Consider the following 15,488-nt stretch of genomic DNA (forward strand, 5'->3'; position numbering starts at 1 on the left):
ACACACACAACGTCACTGGTTGCTGGGATACCCTCAGTCCCAGCAAAGCAGTGACTGCTACTACACTGGCTGTGTAGTGGTCTGGGCAAGAGCCTCACGGGCCGCCATTTAATGGCTGCTGATGTAGAAGATGCACTCCGGACACCAGCATAAGTGTGATAATGTCTCCACACTTGTAGTCCAATGATACTTCCACCTCCATAACTGAAGGTTCATACATTGGCACCGTCCTATGAATGGGGGACTAATCTTCAGGAGGCAAAGCATAACAGATCAAATGCACTGATTGCCATTGCAATGCTTTGAAGCCTCCAATGCAAAAAGAAAAATACAAAAATGCACTTTTTAAAAAATTTTTTATGGGTGCATGTATTGTTTTTCTTGCCTGTGTGCAATGAAGATAAATAGCAGAATCTCCTTTGCAAAGTCACAGATAGTATTATAACCCTGTGAGAACTCTTACCCATGTAAACCTTTAAACACCTTATAAAATATTTTTACCGATGACCTTTCTTATCCAGACCTTGCATATGCGAACGGCTTCGGCTTTCAGAATATACACACCACCATGTAAAAGAAAAAAGGAAACCAAAATGTATTATCCTTCCTACAGCAAGGAAAGATATTAATGGCATACAGTGATGTGTTTTTTATAAGAACTATTTTTTTGAATTGGTCACAAAATGGTATAGCACTCCACTGATGTTATCATCTTAGAGTTTCAATGGAAATTACAAGCAGAGTTGGTTCTGTTTAACCTTGACAAATCAAAGCTTGGCCCCAGGATGTATGAACTTTGTTACTTTTTTGATCATACCAGGTAAGATGATAATTCAGAGATATTTGAATCAATCCAAAGTTCTCGATTTCAGAAAATGGAATATAGAAATAGATACCTATGCCTTGTTTGGGAACACAAGATTATCTTCACTATCTGGACTGCATTGTTCAAATTCAAAAGTTCAAATAAGTGTATATAACATATATAGCAGTTGATTTACTAAAGATAAATGAACTGTGCACTTTGAAAGTGCAGTTGCACTCATTTTCCCCAGAGCTTAGTGAATGTGGAGAAGCTCTGCTGATTTTTCATTGTCCAGTTATGTACAAGCCAAAATGCTGTATTATTATTTTTCCTTGCACCTGATTGGGTATTCATTACAAAGTGAAGCTTCACCACATTCACTAAGCTCTGGGGAAAATGAGTGCAACTGCACTTGCAAAGTGCACAGTCTATTTGCCTTTAGTAAATTGACCCCCATAATACTTCTTGAACTAATATATAGGTTTTTCTTGTCAACGTGAATTATTTTATTTAATGTTTCTGCAGGCGATCTGTATAGCTTTGAATATCAACTATGTATATCAATATTGATTACAGGTGTGCTATCTTTGTCATGGTATCCACCGCAAATGAGTGATGACAGTGGTGTCCCTTCTGATGATTTGGTGCCACATGTTTTAGACATGGCTCATAAATATGGCCTGAAGGTAAGTTGAGATGCTTGTGTGTGCATGTATTTAGTCTTCATTTTATTTTTTTTAATTATCTGAATGTTTTCACATACATTTTGTGACCGTCGCTAAAAACTTATAGTTTGGGGTATGGTCTTGGCATGGATGAGTAAAGCAGCATTGTAGCTGAGCCCCTGGGCCTTCTACCTTCTACCCTGCAGTCACCTATCAGTCCCAGTATACCTCCATATGGGGATGTTTAACAAGAAGAGACCTAAGAAGCTTCTGCAACACTGCCCCGCCAGCTACGGACTGCTTTCTGAAGCAAATATAGCTGGCAGCCTCCTCCTCTGCTTTCGAGTGTCTCCAAGAAAATGCTGCAAATGAGACAATCCCTAAACCTCTCCTGGACAAGCTTAGCTCTCAAGGCCTGCCTTACAAATTGGGTCACCCATTTCACCTCATTGTGCGTAATGGTGTGATAGCTCTTGTTCGCTGAAACCTCCCTTGGGGTTACCTGCTTTGTTTGAACTTGTTGACGTAGAACCTCTCCAGGTTCCTAACTGGCTTGACTTCTCAATTTGCCCACCCTCTCAGGTGCCTGCTGACAATCCGGCAAAAGACGAAGGGTACAACCCCACCAAGGGGGTACAGCTATTACAGGATCTCCCAGGGTGGACCATGCTTTGAAGGACTTACTGTTGGATTCGCTTGTTTGATGGTTAACGGGGGTCAGTGACCTGTCTTCAAAGGGCTCTGGATGCTCCTTATCTTTTCACCCTCGTTTTGGTTTCCTTTGGTGGATCTTCCCTAATGACCTAGAACAAATCGTGATAAAAGACGCTTGAATGTCAGGATTCATTTTTATGCAGTGCTATGAGTGGCCAGAGGTTTCTATTCCTAACAGTCTATGGGGCCTAATCTAGTAAAGGTTTAAACCTGGCCTATTCCTGGCAAAGTGGTTGGCAGTCAAGGTAACGGCAATGTGTAAAGACCCTGGTACAAAATATCTGGCTCTACTGCTATAGGGTCCATGCTCGCATGAGCTTTTGCTTCTACTTCCTTTTTACCGTTACTTACCACCATGGTCATTGTTACCTCAAGACCTTCTTAAGGGCCTGAACCCAAAGCTTCCTACCTTAAAGAGGAGTTCCACCCAGGGGGTCCATTAAAAAAAAAAAAATTAAAAGTCAGCAGCTACAAATACTGCAGCTGCTGACTTTTAATTGGACACTTACCTGTCCCTGGGTCCAGCGATGCGGGGGATAGAAGCCCCGCTCGCCCTCCGTTCGTCGCGCCGGCATTTCAACTGTGGGCTCCGGGCTGTGGCTTCACAGCCTGGCACCCACTGCGCATGCGCGAGCGGCGCCGCGCGCCGTGATTGGCCACTCAATCACCTGGGACCTGTAATGGGTCCCAGATGATTGACAGGAGGGAGGGAGCGAGCAGAGCCCTTCCTGTGCCGAGGGGGAAGTGATGTCACCAGCCCAGGCAATGGAAGAGGCAGACTATGAGGGACCACCTAGCAACAGGCATTTAGAGGTAAGTAAAAAAAAAAAAATATCCAAATTTTTTTTGTTTTTTTGTTTTGTTTTTTTTTTTAGAATTTTTCAGGTATTTTTTTTTTTTTTTTTTGGGGTGGAACCCCACTTTAAAGTGTTTGTCACCGCAACATTTCATATTCCTGATATGTGCCTGCTGTACCATGTACTTGTATGAAAAAGTATCCTGTTCTCTTTGTATTGCTTCCTTTGTGTGAAATCCCAGGTGTTCCTGCCAGTCCCTCTGCTTTACTATTACAAACTGACCACACTAAGCAGGAGAACACACCGTGGTTAGTTCTCCCAACTATGCTGGGAACTCAGTGTGCTCTTCTCCAGTGAACAGACTAGTCCTGACATGTCTCCCCTGCACAACCATTTACTGGGAAGCTCAGCGTACTATTGCTTCTTCTCTGTCCAGCTCTTATGCAGCGGAGAACAGAGGGAATGTGAACACTTATAAAAAAGGAAAACAAAGGTATTGATGATTTTTATTATCTATACACAAATGATTTGCCTTTCATTCCTATTTTAAACTGAATGGATTGTTTTACAAAATGATTGTTTACAAGCACTTTGACTACCTACTTGCAGCTGAGACCCTAGGGGTTGGGGCCAAGCTCCCCTCCTGAAACCTTCTGCCCGACTGCTCTCCCTGTGAATGGTTCTGCATGCTCTGTAGCAGCCCAGCCATCCCGCCTCAGGGGCTGAGGTATGACAGGTCTGATACTTATTATTTACACTATTAAGACACTTTGCTGTTGGTTATCATAACTCCTATTGAATATTTCCTGTTCTTAATTGTGGGATCTGCTAATGGGGGCTTATGCACGTTCTTCAATTAGTTTCAGTACTCCCATCTTCCCATCTTGTATTCCTAGAGCTCATTGTCTAGGTATACTATACTGTGCTCAGGTGGACAAGACCTATATAGGTTAAAGTGAATATAACAGGAGATGGGTACGCTTATATCGTGCAACAGTCCCTTGGATTAAGCCTGGCACACACTATGAGGTTTTTTTTTTGTTCATCCGAGCAGGTTGAACAACAACAAAAAAACTGTCAGCTCCAGTCGGAGCTGCTGTGCTGACTATGTGAAATTAGTGCAGCAATTCCACTGCTGAGCTGTTGTTCCGACAGAACACTCGGATTGGCTGAGAGCACTGATCGGGAGTCGGTCGGCTGCTGGTTTTCCAACATGCTTGTTTGACAGAAGCTGGCCAAATGGCTGGCTTCTGTTAGGCAGGCTGACCTACGCACGGGCCGAATGTCGGGCTTTACTCTGTGAGTTTGCGTATGCTTTACTGACCTTTTTCAGGTTTCTTTTCTAATATTTATAATTCTTGATGGCCCTGGGGATAGGTCCAGCTCAGGATAGTGCTAGATAGGAGTTACTTCCTTTTACTGGCCTGTCCTCTCTTGTATTCCATGTAATTTTATGACTGCGTTCTAGACATTATTTAAATGATGGCCCAGGTCCTCGGGCTTCTATGTGCCTTATCGCACACCCCACTAGTTTACTCCACACTTTTGTGCTTGGAGTTCTTGTTTGCTTAGAGTTCTAAATTTCTTATTTTTTATCTGTTTCTCCCCCTTCCCAGTTCTCACCCTTGTTTCCTCAGTTCAGCAACCCTCTTTCCTTTTGTTTTCTCGGTTTCCCCCCTAAAACACAAGTTCTAGGGCTTTTTTTTTTTTTTTTTTTCTTCCTATCCTCTGCCCATTACCTTGACACTAGAGTTTTCTCATGGAATGTTAAAGACCTAAATCTAACTGACAAAGTGAACCTTGTGATTGGTTTACACTTTGGAGACGAAGAGCTTACATTGCGTTCTTACAAGAAACACATTTCAGAGCTGACAAAATCCCCAAATTACAGAATAGTTGTTTTCCTACTGTTAATCATAGCGCATCTCAATGTTCAAAATCCAAGGGTGCTTGAATGTTACTTTCCAAATTGATACCATGGCCGTTTCTGGATTCTGGCATCTCGGATTCAGACGAGGAGGGCAAATTTTTGTTTGTCAAAGGCATATCATGCAGAATACATTCATCCTGGCAAACGTCTACTTCCTTAACTATAACTGCATTTAATGCTTGGATTCTACGAGTATTGACCAGGCTGAAAGAGTTTACCGAGCGGACCCTAACATTGGGTGGGGATTTCAGTTTCACAAAGACCCCACTTAAGACACTTTTGAAGGTCTTTCTCAGTGGCAGCCAGAATTAGACTTAAACACTGCATACTCATCAATTTATACATGTCTGGCACATTGTACACCTTCAGGACAGGCACTACTCCTATTATTCCCCTGTACATGGCTCCTATTCATGCATCTGCTTTTTCCTAGTAAGACCTGCTTCCCTTCCCATGGTTTCTGATGCTGGAATAGGGCCTTATCTGACCACATTCCTGCATTAATCGAGCTACAGCCAGAGTGTTTGCCTCTGAAAGCAACTGTTTGGGGCGCTTAATTGAAACATCACTTCAGGACCTGATGCTTAGCCCAGACCTTACAAGGAATTGAAAATCTTCTTTGACATAAGCAAAGACTGTCAGGAGGCCCCTCACTTTGTGGACCTCTCACAAGTGTTAAATATGGGGTGTCCTAATTAAACACAGCCATAGGCTCAAAAAAGGTAGGATACGCAATACCTGTGACCTGATCCTTTAAACTTCTGCAGCTCAAACTGCCACAAAGTAGTCTCCTTCTCCTCATTACTAGATGCTGAAATCGCCAAGACCAGGGAACAACTCTGTACTCTTTCACTTTACAAGGACAAAATGCCTATTGCTACTTAACAGCAGGTTTTTCTATGAATACAGTGATAAATGTAGGCAGGCTCTAGCTTATGCCCTAAGATCTCATAGAACCCAAACCTTTATTTTAGCCATATCCTCCAACACAGGCATTACATTGCATACTACAGCAGACATTGCAGCTGCATTCAGGTCCTATTACATGAGCCTGTACAACTTTAAACTCTCCTTTTAGAAGCTGCTCAGTTGGACTGCAGTTTGGCTGATATAAAAGCCTTTGCGTCTTTGGTCTGATGATGTGAAAGTTGATGGCTGCTTTACCCCTTGAATGATATTGGATAAAATAAGGACTATAAAGCTACCTACCTGTTCGGATCTGCTCTCTTTTCCCACCATTTTCCTGAAAACGGATAGTACCCACATTTTGGCACCACAACTTTGACACCCTTCTGAACAACCCTCCTGAGGAAGCACGTCTGCGAAACGCATAATGCAAATGGAACCCCTCCTTAGTCTATAAGTGCATTTTCTCCTTTTTATGTTATACAACAAAGTAGACCGATTATTTATATCCAGTGGGTCGTATTTATGTATTCACAGAAGTGAGTACACCCCTTACATTTTTGTAAATATTTTATTATCTTTTAATGTGACAACGCTGAAGACATGACACTTTGCTACAATGTAAAGTAGTCAGTGTACAGCTTGTTTAACAGTGTAAATTTGCTGAACCCTCAAAATAACTCAACACACAGCCATTGATGTCTAAACCGCTGGCAACAAAGGTGAGTACACCCCTAAGTGAAAATGTCCAAATTGGGCCAAATTAGCCATTTTACCTCCCCGGTGTCATGTGACTCGTTAGTGTTACAAGGCCTCAGGTGTGAATGGGGAGCAGGTGTGTTAAATTTGGTGTTATCGCTCTCACTCTCTCATACTGGTTACTGGACTTTTAACACGGCCCCTCATGGCAAAGAACTCTCTGAGGATCTGAAAAAAAAAATTGTTGCTTTACATAAAGATGGCCTAGGCTATAAGAAGATTGCCAAGACCCTGAAACTGAACTGCCGCATGGTGGCCAAGACCATACAGCAGTTTAACAGGACAGGTTCCGCTCAGAAACAGGTCTTGCCATGGTCGACCAAAGAAGTTGAGTGCATGTGCTCAACGTCATATCCAGAGTTTGTCTTTGGGAAATAGACGTATAAGTGCTGCCAGCATTGCTGCAGAGGTTGAAGGGGTGGGGGGTCAGCCTGTCAGTGCCCAGACCATACGCCGCACACTGCATCAAATTGATCTGCATGGCTGTCGCCCCAGAAGGAAGCCACTTCTAAAGATGATGCACAAGAAAGCCTGCAAACAGTTTGCTGAAGACAAGCAGACTAAGGACATGGATTACTGGAACCATGTCCTGTGGTCTGATGAGACCAATATAAATGTATTTGGTGCAGATGGTGTCAAGTGTGTCTGGCAGCAACCAGGTGAGGAGTACAAAGATAAGTGTGTCTTGCCTAAAGTCAAGCATGGTGGTGGGAGTGTCATGGTCTGGGGCTGCATGAGTGCTGCCGACACTGTGGAGCTACAGTTCAGTGAGGAAACCATAAATGCCAGCATGTACTGTGACATACTGAAGCAGAGCATGATCCCCTCCCTTCAGAGACTGGGCCGCTGGGCAGTTATCTAACATAACGACCCCAAACACACCTCCAAGACTACCACTGCCTTGCTAAAGAAGCTGAGGGTAAAGGTGATGGACTTGCCAAGCATGTTTTCAGACCTAAACCCTATTGAGCATCTGTGGGGCATCCTCAGACGGAAGGTGGAGGAGCGCAAGGTCTCAAACCTCCACCAGGTCCATGATGTCGTCATGGAGGAGTGGAGGAGGACTCCAGTGGCAACCTGTGAAGTTCTGGTGAACTCCATACCCAAGAGGGTTAAGGCAATGCAGGAAAATAATGGTCGCCACACAAAGTATTGACACTTTAGGACCAATTTGGACATTTTCACTTAGAGGTGTACTCAGTTTTCTCACTACTTTACATTGTAGCAAAGTGTCATTTCTTCAGTGTTGTTACATGAAAAGATATAATAAAATATTTACAAAAATATGAGGGGTGTGTACTCTCTTTTGTGAGATACTGTATAAGGGGTTTTGTTCAGACTTGTGTTTTGATGTGTATTGTTTTTTTTTGGTTTTTTTTTGTTTTAAATTTCTTTTAAATATAATCAACCAGTTCTTTGACTGACTGGTATGATTTGATATAAGAAAATTTTAGATTTTATTCAATGCTCGTGTGTATTTTTTTGAGGAGTAGTGCATCAATAAAGTTCCTTTATTCATATTGCTGTCCTTGTTAGATAGGTAGACTTTTATATAAAAAGCGAACTATCAGCTGCATCCATGCCTACCTTGACAAATTTAAAGGAATCTCTTGCCCAGCTGATTACAGCAGATGAACTTCTCCAGGTGGATCTTCAACGCCCTGCCCCTGATGACCTCACTGCCTGTTACTATAAAACCTTACCCCATTTGTCCCACTCCTTTCTTGAGGAGTTTAACGACATAATAGAAGCCCATCCCAGCGGGCTCAGATATCAATTCTTTCGAAGCTGATAAGCTAGAAACGTATCCACCCCTATGCTCCTGCTGTCTATGAAAAAAAAAAAAAAAAAAACACCTTTTGTTAGGGTTGATTTGGACATTCATACATTGCACTTTGACCTATATTGGAGTCCCAGATCCCATGCTTATCAGGATTAAAGCTTTTTATTCCACTCTTTCAAGGACTCTCTGGATCAACAGTAGCAAATCTGCCCCATTTGACATTCATAATGGGACTAGGCAAGAGTGAACTCTGATTTTCGTATTAGCCTTTGAACCTCTCTTACAGGAACCCCCTGACCTTAAATTTCTTGCCAAATGGGAAAAGGACCTACAACGCTTACTTACTGAGGACCAAAAGGACAGAATATAAAATTTATTTTTTTTGCTCTCAAAGGATCTATCTTCAAATATCAGGAGATTTCCTACAAGATTGTAACTGGGTGGTACAGGCCTCGTTGGCCCTGGCCAAATCCCTCAGCAAAGTCCTAATTTTTGGAAATTGGGTACCCATGCAAGCCCATCGTAAAACGGGTTTCGCACTGACTGATGACCCACTGGCATTCTTCTCCATCTCACACCCATGTCCCGGAAAAGATTAAAAAAAAAAGTCCTTTGCTAATTCACTTATTAAATGCTGCTAAGGCTTGTGTCTCTGGTAACTGGAGACAATCTACTCATTGTCACTCCAGCAGTTGTTTGACAGGGTGAATGATATTCAGAATATGGAAGACCGTACCGTGGCTCTCAGGGACAAATCTACAGACTTGTCTTCTACTGGGAAGAATACAAATGCTTGTCCCAATACAAACAATGCAATTAAGAGGTGACTGGAAAAACCCAAAGTACAGTGTACACCCCAGACCCTTACCTTACCTGGCAGCTATAAGTTGCCAGGAATGGAGCTGGAGTCCAGGACAATGTAACCCTCAGGGGTTACATCAGTGGTCCCCAATGTCCCATGAGGAGCAACAGGAACCTAAAAAAACAGCAGTTTTGAACTGTCAGCACTGGTGATGGGCAGACAGGTAAGTCTGTCATAATGTGCAAGTAAGGATTTTAAGGATTTTGAATTCCTCAGGTAAGTTTTGGCAAACTCCAATCTGGCTTTGTTTCTGTATCAGCAGTGGGGTCTTCCTCTGTCTCCTACCATAGCGTCCCTTTTCATTCAGATGGCAATGTATAGTGTGAGCTAACACAGTTGTACCCTGTGCCTGAAGGCCAGCTTGAATTTGTCTGGAAGTTGATCGAGGTTCTTTATTCACTATTCAAACATTCCTTCATTGCAATCTTTGCTCAATGTTTCTCTTTCTTCCATGTCTTTCTTCCATGTCCAGGGAAATTAGCAACTTCTTGACAATGTTGCGCACAGTGGACACAGGAACATTAAGATCTCTGGAGATGGACTTGTAACTTTGAGATTGTCCATGCTTTGTCACAATTTTTGTTCTCAAATCCTCAGACAATTCTTTGCTGCTCTTTCTCTTCTCCATGCTCCATGTGGCACACAGACATACAACAGGTTGAGGAAATTTTGCATAATTTTATTATTATTTGGTTGCCGGTGTTATTTTTATATTGTCAGCACCTGTTGATACAGGCAATTTTAATAACAAATTACAGTAGCATCACAAACTTGGAATGCAATTATTTCTTATAATTTTGTCCAGTCCATTTTCTGAGTTTTGCGTGAAATGTGTCAGATTCGGCTTTTTGTTTCTTCACTTTTGTGTCATACGAATACAAACAAAAGAAATAAACATGAGAATGCCTAAACATTTGTAACTGCAACAATTTCTGGGTAAAGTGGTGCATTATCTGACATAAATGCAGGGGTGCCAATATTTTTGGCCATGACTAATACTACAGGACTGATTGTGAGGGCTTAATTTGTTCTAAGGTCTGGAGAAGCAACCCTATTTTACGCTTTACTTTCCTGTTATTTTATTAGTATGCATAGCATGTTTGCTAAATGACCTTTAAATTATAGCCTCTAATGCATATGCATGTGTTGTTGATTATAATGACACTGCAGATATGTCCTACACTGTAATTTCAGCCTTGACTGACCTCTGTGAAAGATAAATGACTGCATTTTCTGTTCAAACCAATTTTTTTTTTTTTCCCCCTTGCCGGAAAATGTACTTGTATGTTTTTTAATGCAGTTTTTACCCTTTTTTTTTTGTAGGTTAATTTTCATATTGAGCCATACAAAGACCGAGATGATGTTAATCTACGTGACAATATTAAATATATTGTTGACAAGTATGTTTTTTTTTTTTACTTAATTCCTGTGTGCCATGCTACCTATTTGTTCGTTTTATTTTGCTCAGCACATTTTTTTTTATTCATGTGACTTATGCTTATATAATGCATTTCTACAAATGGGAAGATTGTGGTTGATGCACATTATCAAAAATATGCCACGTTTCCCTGCTGGTTAGACCTAGACTTTATAAACAAATGTAGAGGAAGGACAAGTGGCAGCATAAGGTGTAGAAAGCCAATTAGATATCTGCCTTGGTTTTACAATGTGTCCTAAAAAGGAACATGTTGTAAGACTAGCCTAGCACCTAGGATAACCGAAGCCAAAATGGTTAACTATGCCGCATTACTATTTAACCCAGTTTTAGCTGATGGAGCCTGACATTCTTAGTTTCTTCCTCTAGAAAGGAATAGGAAATGATCCTCTCTGGTGCTTGGCCAGCTTTATACTTTAATTTATAATGTCGTTCACATACTTCCCTGACTACACAGAGAATACATGTGGAAAGCTAAATAGTGAGCTGCACCTGAAAGATATGGCTCATTGCCTGTCTGACAGAGACTTTATTTATCAACGAGTAACGAATATATGCAACATTCAGTTACGACATTTGTCTGCTGTTAAATATATATTGTCAAAAGTATTGGGACACCTGCCTTTACAACTACTTGAAGTTTTTAGTGTCATCCCAGTCTCGGTCCTCAAGGTTCAATATTGAGTTGGCCCACCCTTTGCAGCTTTAACAGCATCAACTCTTTTGGGAAGGCTGTCCACAAGGTTTAGGAGTGCGTCTATGGGAATGTTTGACAATTCTTCCAGAAGCGCATTTGTAAGGTCAGGCACTGATGTTGGACAAGAAGGCCTGGCTCGTCTCCGCTCTAATTTATCCCAACAGTGTTCTATTGAGTTAAGGTCAGGACTCTGTGCAGGCCAGTCAAGTTCCTCCACCCCAAACTCGCTCATCCATGTCTTTATAGACCTTGTTTGTACATTGGTCCAAATCATTTGGTGGAGGAGGGATTATGGTGTGGGGTTGTTTTTCATGGGTTGGGCTTGGCCCCTTAGTTCCCGTGAAAGGAATTCTTAAGGAGTTGGCATACCAAGACATTTTGGACAATTTTTTTCGATGTTCCCAACTTTGTGGAAACAGTTTGGGGATGGCTCCTTCAACATGACTGCACACCAGTACACAAAGCAAGGTCCATAAAGACATGGATATTGTGTTTGGGGTGGAGGAACTTGATTGGCCTGCACAGAGTCCTGACCTCAACCCGATAGAACACCTTTGTGATGAATTAGAGCGGAAACTGCGAGCCAGGCCTTCTTTTCCAACATCAGTGCCTGACCTCACAAAGGCGCTTCTGGAAAAATGGTCAAACATTCCCATACACACACTCCTAAACATTGTGGACAGCCTTCCCAGAAGAGTTGAAGCTGTTATAGCTGCAAGGGTAGGACAACTCAATATTGAACCCTACGGACTAAGACCGGGATGCCATTAACCACTTCCGGACCGGCCACTGTGTATATACTTCACTTCTTTGACATTATATACTGGGATTATGGCACAGATAACATAACCCTGGTATATTTTTACACAGCAGGCGATTCGGCATCAGATGAAAGTGGTCCCGGCGGCGGATTTCCCACAGGATCACTTTTATGGGTGGCAGGAGAGGTGTATCCAACCCCCCTGCCACTTCCCGATCGTTTTCTCCGCTTACTGAAGCCGTCGGTAGCGATGAAAACGATACGGTGTGCTGGATGGATGGGCAGGAAGTCAAGTGAGGGCAAGATGACCCCTGCTCAACTCCATGCCCTTGGAGGACCGGAGCGAAGTCGAACGTTACTTCTGCCCTCTGGCCTTAAAGGGTCCATTATTTATTTTTTATTTTTTTTGTATAAAAGTAAAATTACTTTTTTTCTTTTTAATTTATTTATTTATTTTGTGTAAATGTGAGATCTAAGGTCTTTTTGACCTCCAAATCTCGCATTAAAGAGGCCCTGTCCTGCTGATTTCTATAATAAGGGATGTTTACATTCCTTGTAATAGGAATGAAAGTGATCATGGTTTTTTTTTTTTTTTTTTTTTTTTTAAGGGTGTTTTTTTGGTGTTTTTTTTTCCTCTCCTGCTGTCTGTTAAGAGGGTGTGTGTGCATGCGCTCTGCATGGACATAACAAATGACTTTGCAGAGCACAGATATGAAGCTCAGTCATTATTTTCCATACCATTTGCAGAACTTCTCTCTTAAAGGAGTATTAAACCCAAAAGCAAACATTTATTATATTGCAGTTTACCAGTTCTTAGATATGATATCTGCATTTGTTTCCTTTTTAGGCTTGCTTGCAGGCAAATTTTAGCCAGTATCTCTAAATTAATTTACTAATTTGCATTTTGGGGTTTTTATTGGCATATTGGTTTGTTGACCTTGTGTTGCTAACTTTTTTGTTTTCTACCTTTTTATTTTAGGTATGGAAACCATCCCGCATTTTACAGACATAAGACTAATTCTGGCAAAAATGTGCCCATGTTTTACATTTATGATTCCTATATAACAAGTCCTGACAAGTGGGCTAATTTGTTCACAGCATCAGGATCAATAAGTATTCGGAATACACCATATGATGGAATTTTTATTGCTTTGCTTGTAGAAGAAAAACATAAGTTTGATATAAAAAGTAGTGGTTTTGATGGGATTTATACATATTTTGCCACCAATGGTTTTACATATGGATCCTCGCATCAACACTGGCCAAGTTTGAAAGAGTTTTGCGATTCGAATAATTTGATATTTATTCCAAGTGTTGGACCGGGGTACATAGATACTAGCATACGTCCTTGGAATTTTAAAAATACAAGAAACAGAATTAATGGTAAATACTATGAGACTGCTCTTAATGCAGCATTATTGGTGCGACCAAGTATCGTTTCTATTACATCTTTCAATGAATGGCATGAAGGAACTCAGATTGAAGCAGCAGTTCCAAAAAAGAATCCACAGATGAAATATGAGGACTACTTGCCCCATAAGCCTAGCATTTATCTGGATATCACTAGAAAATGGTCTGAAAAATACATGAAGGAACGTGAACAATGGCTTATTTAAATAGTGGTTAGATTTATGTTGAGTTACATGGTTTAAGACATTGAAATACCTCCTTATGAAACCGGTTTTCTCATTGATTACTGCTTTTGTATAGTTGCTGGCAATTTGAAACACTTCTTAGAAACCTAAGTGGTAAGCTTTTCTCTGCAGACATCCAAGACATCCCTGTGAGTTCTTCATATTGTAGGATAAATAACTGGAAACCATCGGTGCAAGAGTGATGCTTTTTGCTTTGACTGTGGGGAAATCTTCCCACTGGAACTCAAAACACGCTATCCATCAGTGCCTAACTAGAGGAGTTGGCCTAGAACATGAAAGTGCAGTTACTTTGTGCAGTAACCCCAAGTAAGGCCTCATGCACACGAGACGCTGGTGCAAACTCTGCTGAACACGTTTTTAAAAGCTGAAACCGGCGTTTAGAAATGCCCGTTTTGCCGCGTTTGCATGTCGCGTTTTACCGCGTTTGCGTCTAGAAGCGTATGCAGAGCAGAGAATTACATTTTGCGATCCACCTTGGTGGCCCCGTATCTCAGGGCCACTTGGTGCTAGGAGCCCCAAATTAGGTGTGCTAACACAGTATAACTAGCACTATCACATATCTCAATTTGGGGTTCCTAGCACCAAGTGGCCCTGAGATACGGGGCCCCAAAATCTGGTCGCAAAATGTCAAGCACTTCTGCAGCACAGAATGACATTTTCTGACCTGATTTTTGGGCCCCGTATCTCGGGACCACCTGGTGCTAGGAACCCCAAATTTGGATAAGTTATAGTGTTAGTCCAACTGTGTTAGCTTGGGGTTCCAAGCACCAAGTGGCCCCGAGATATGGGGCCCCAAAGTCAGGTTGTAAAATGTTCCTTTAAAAACACTTATAAACGCAAACGCGGGTACCGGCGTTTAGCCGCGTTTGGCATCTGAACTCATTTTTTTGCTTCTGGAAAAAAAAGGTTAAACGCAACTGCCTAAAAACGCCAAAAAACGAGACTGTGTACATAGCCACATAGGATAACATTGAATGGGTTCAGGGGCAGTTGAAAAAAGTGTCCAACTGCCTCTGAATGGGAGTTTAACAGCTCTTGTGTGCATGAGGCCTAAGCAATCTGGTTAAGTTTTCTGGGAAAACTGAATTGGATGGGGAAAATCTTGGAAAAACTAAACGTGCACTTTGCCCATTCATTGCACTTTATACTTCCTCATTAAGCCTCTATGATTGTATTTGCAGCAGGCAAAACCTCCATGTTACCACAATCAAAATTAGTGCCGCCGATACATTTTGCAAGCTTCAAAATTACAAGAAAATATCATTTATATTTGAAAACTATATTAAATTATAATTGTAAATTTAAGTAATTTCTTGCACTATAATTTGCAAACCACTGTTGTACTGTATAGTTTTGGTATGGTAATGTTATACCTTGTTTGTTAAAGGTAGATACATTGTAGACCAGGTGGAAATATTATGACACGCACTTGACACTCGGATCCTAAGGCATTCATAAGTTCTAATAAACAATCTTGACAACATTGGTGCATGTAGAAAGTATCTGTTCATACATGTAAATGCTGGTCTTTTTTCCCCAAACTATTTTAACTACACATGTTTTTATGCTAATATTTGGGATGGTAAAGTTGAAAGAAAACCATGTCCACAAAAAACAACAAAACCTCAAATTTTATAACCTGCATCCTCTGAACCCCCAACCCATAGCTGAACCACAGAGCGGCAAAAACCTTTAGTGTGTGGTCCAGTTTGCAGCTTTT

At 41.4% G+C, this 15,488-nt stretch overlaps 1 protein-coding gene across 1 annotated transcript in view; it reads left to right on the top strand.

The window, feature by feature from the left end:
• MANEA (mannosidase endo-alpha) overlaps window positions 1–15,251 on the top strand; it is a 64,254-nt gene extending 49,003 nt beyond the window's left edge. The window contains exons 3-5 of the mRNA XM_073626957.1: window positions 1,382–1,491; window positions 10,545–10,621; window positions 13,093–15,251. Of these exons, the coding sequence (XP_073483058.1) occupies window positions 1,382–1,491; window positions 10,545–10,621; window positions 13,093–13,729 (824 nt within the window). The 3' untranslated portion in view covers window positions 13,730–15,251. The remainder of the gene's footprint in view (window positions 1–1,381; window positions 1,492–10,544; window positions 10,622–13,092) is intronic.
• Window positions 15,252–15,488: the final 237 nt, after the last annotated feature.

Source organism: Aquarana catesbeiana, linkage group LG04, assembly GCF_042186555.1.
Source record: "Aquarana catesbeiana isolate 2022-GZ linkage group LG04, ASM4218655v1, whole genome shotgun sequence".
Classification (NCBI taxonomy): Eukaryota; Metazoa; Chordata; class Amphibia; order Anura; family Ranidae; genus Aquarana; species Aquarana catesbeiana.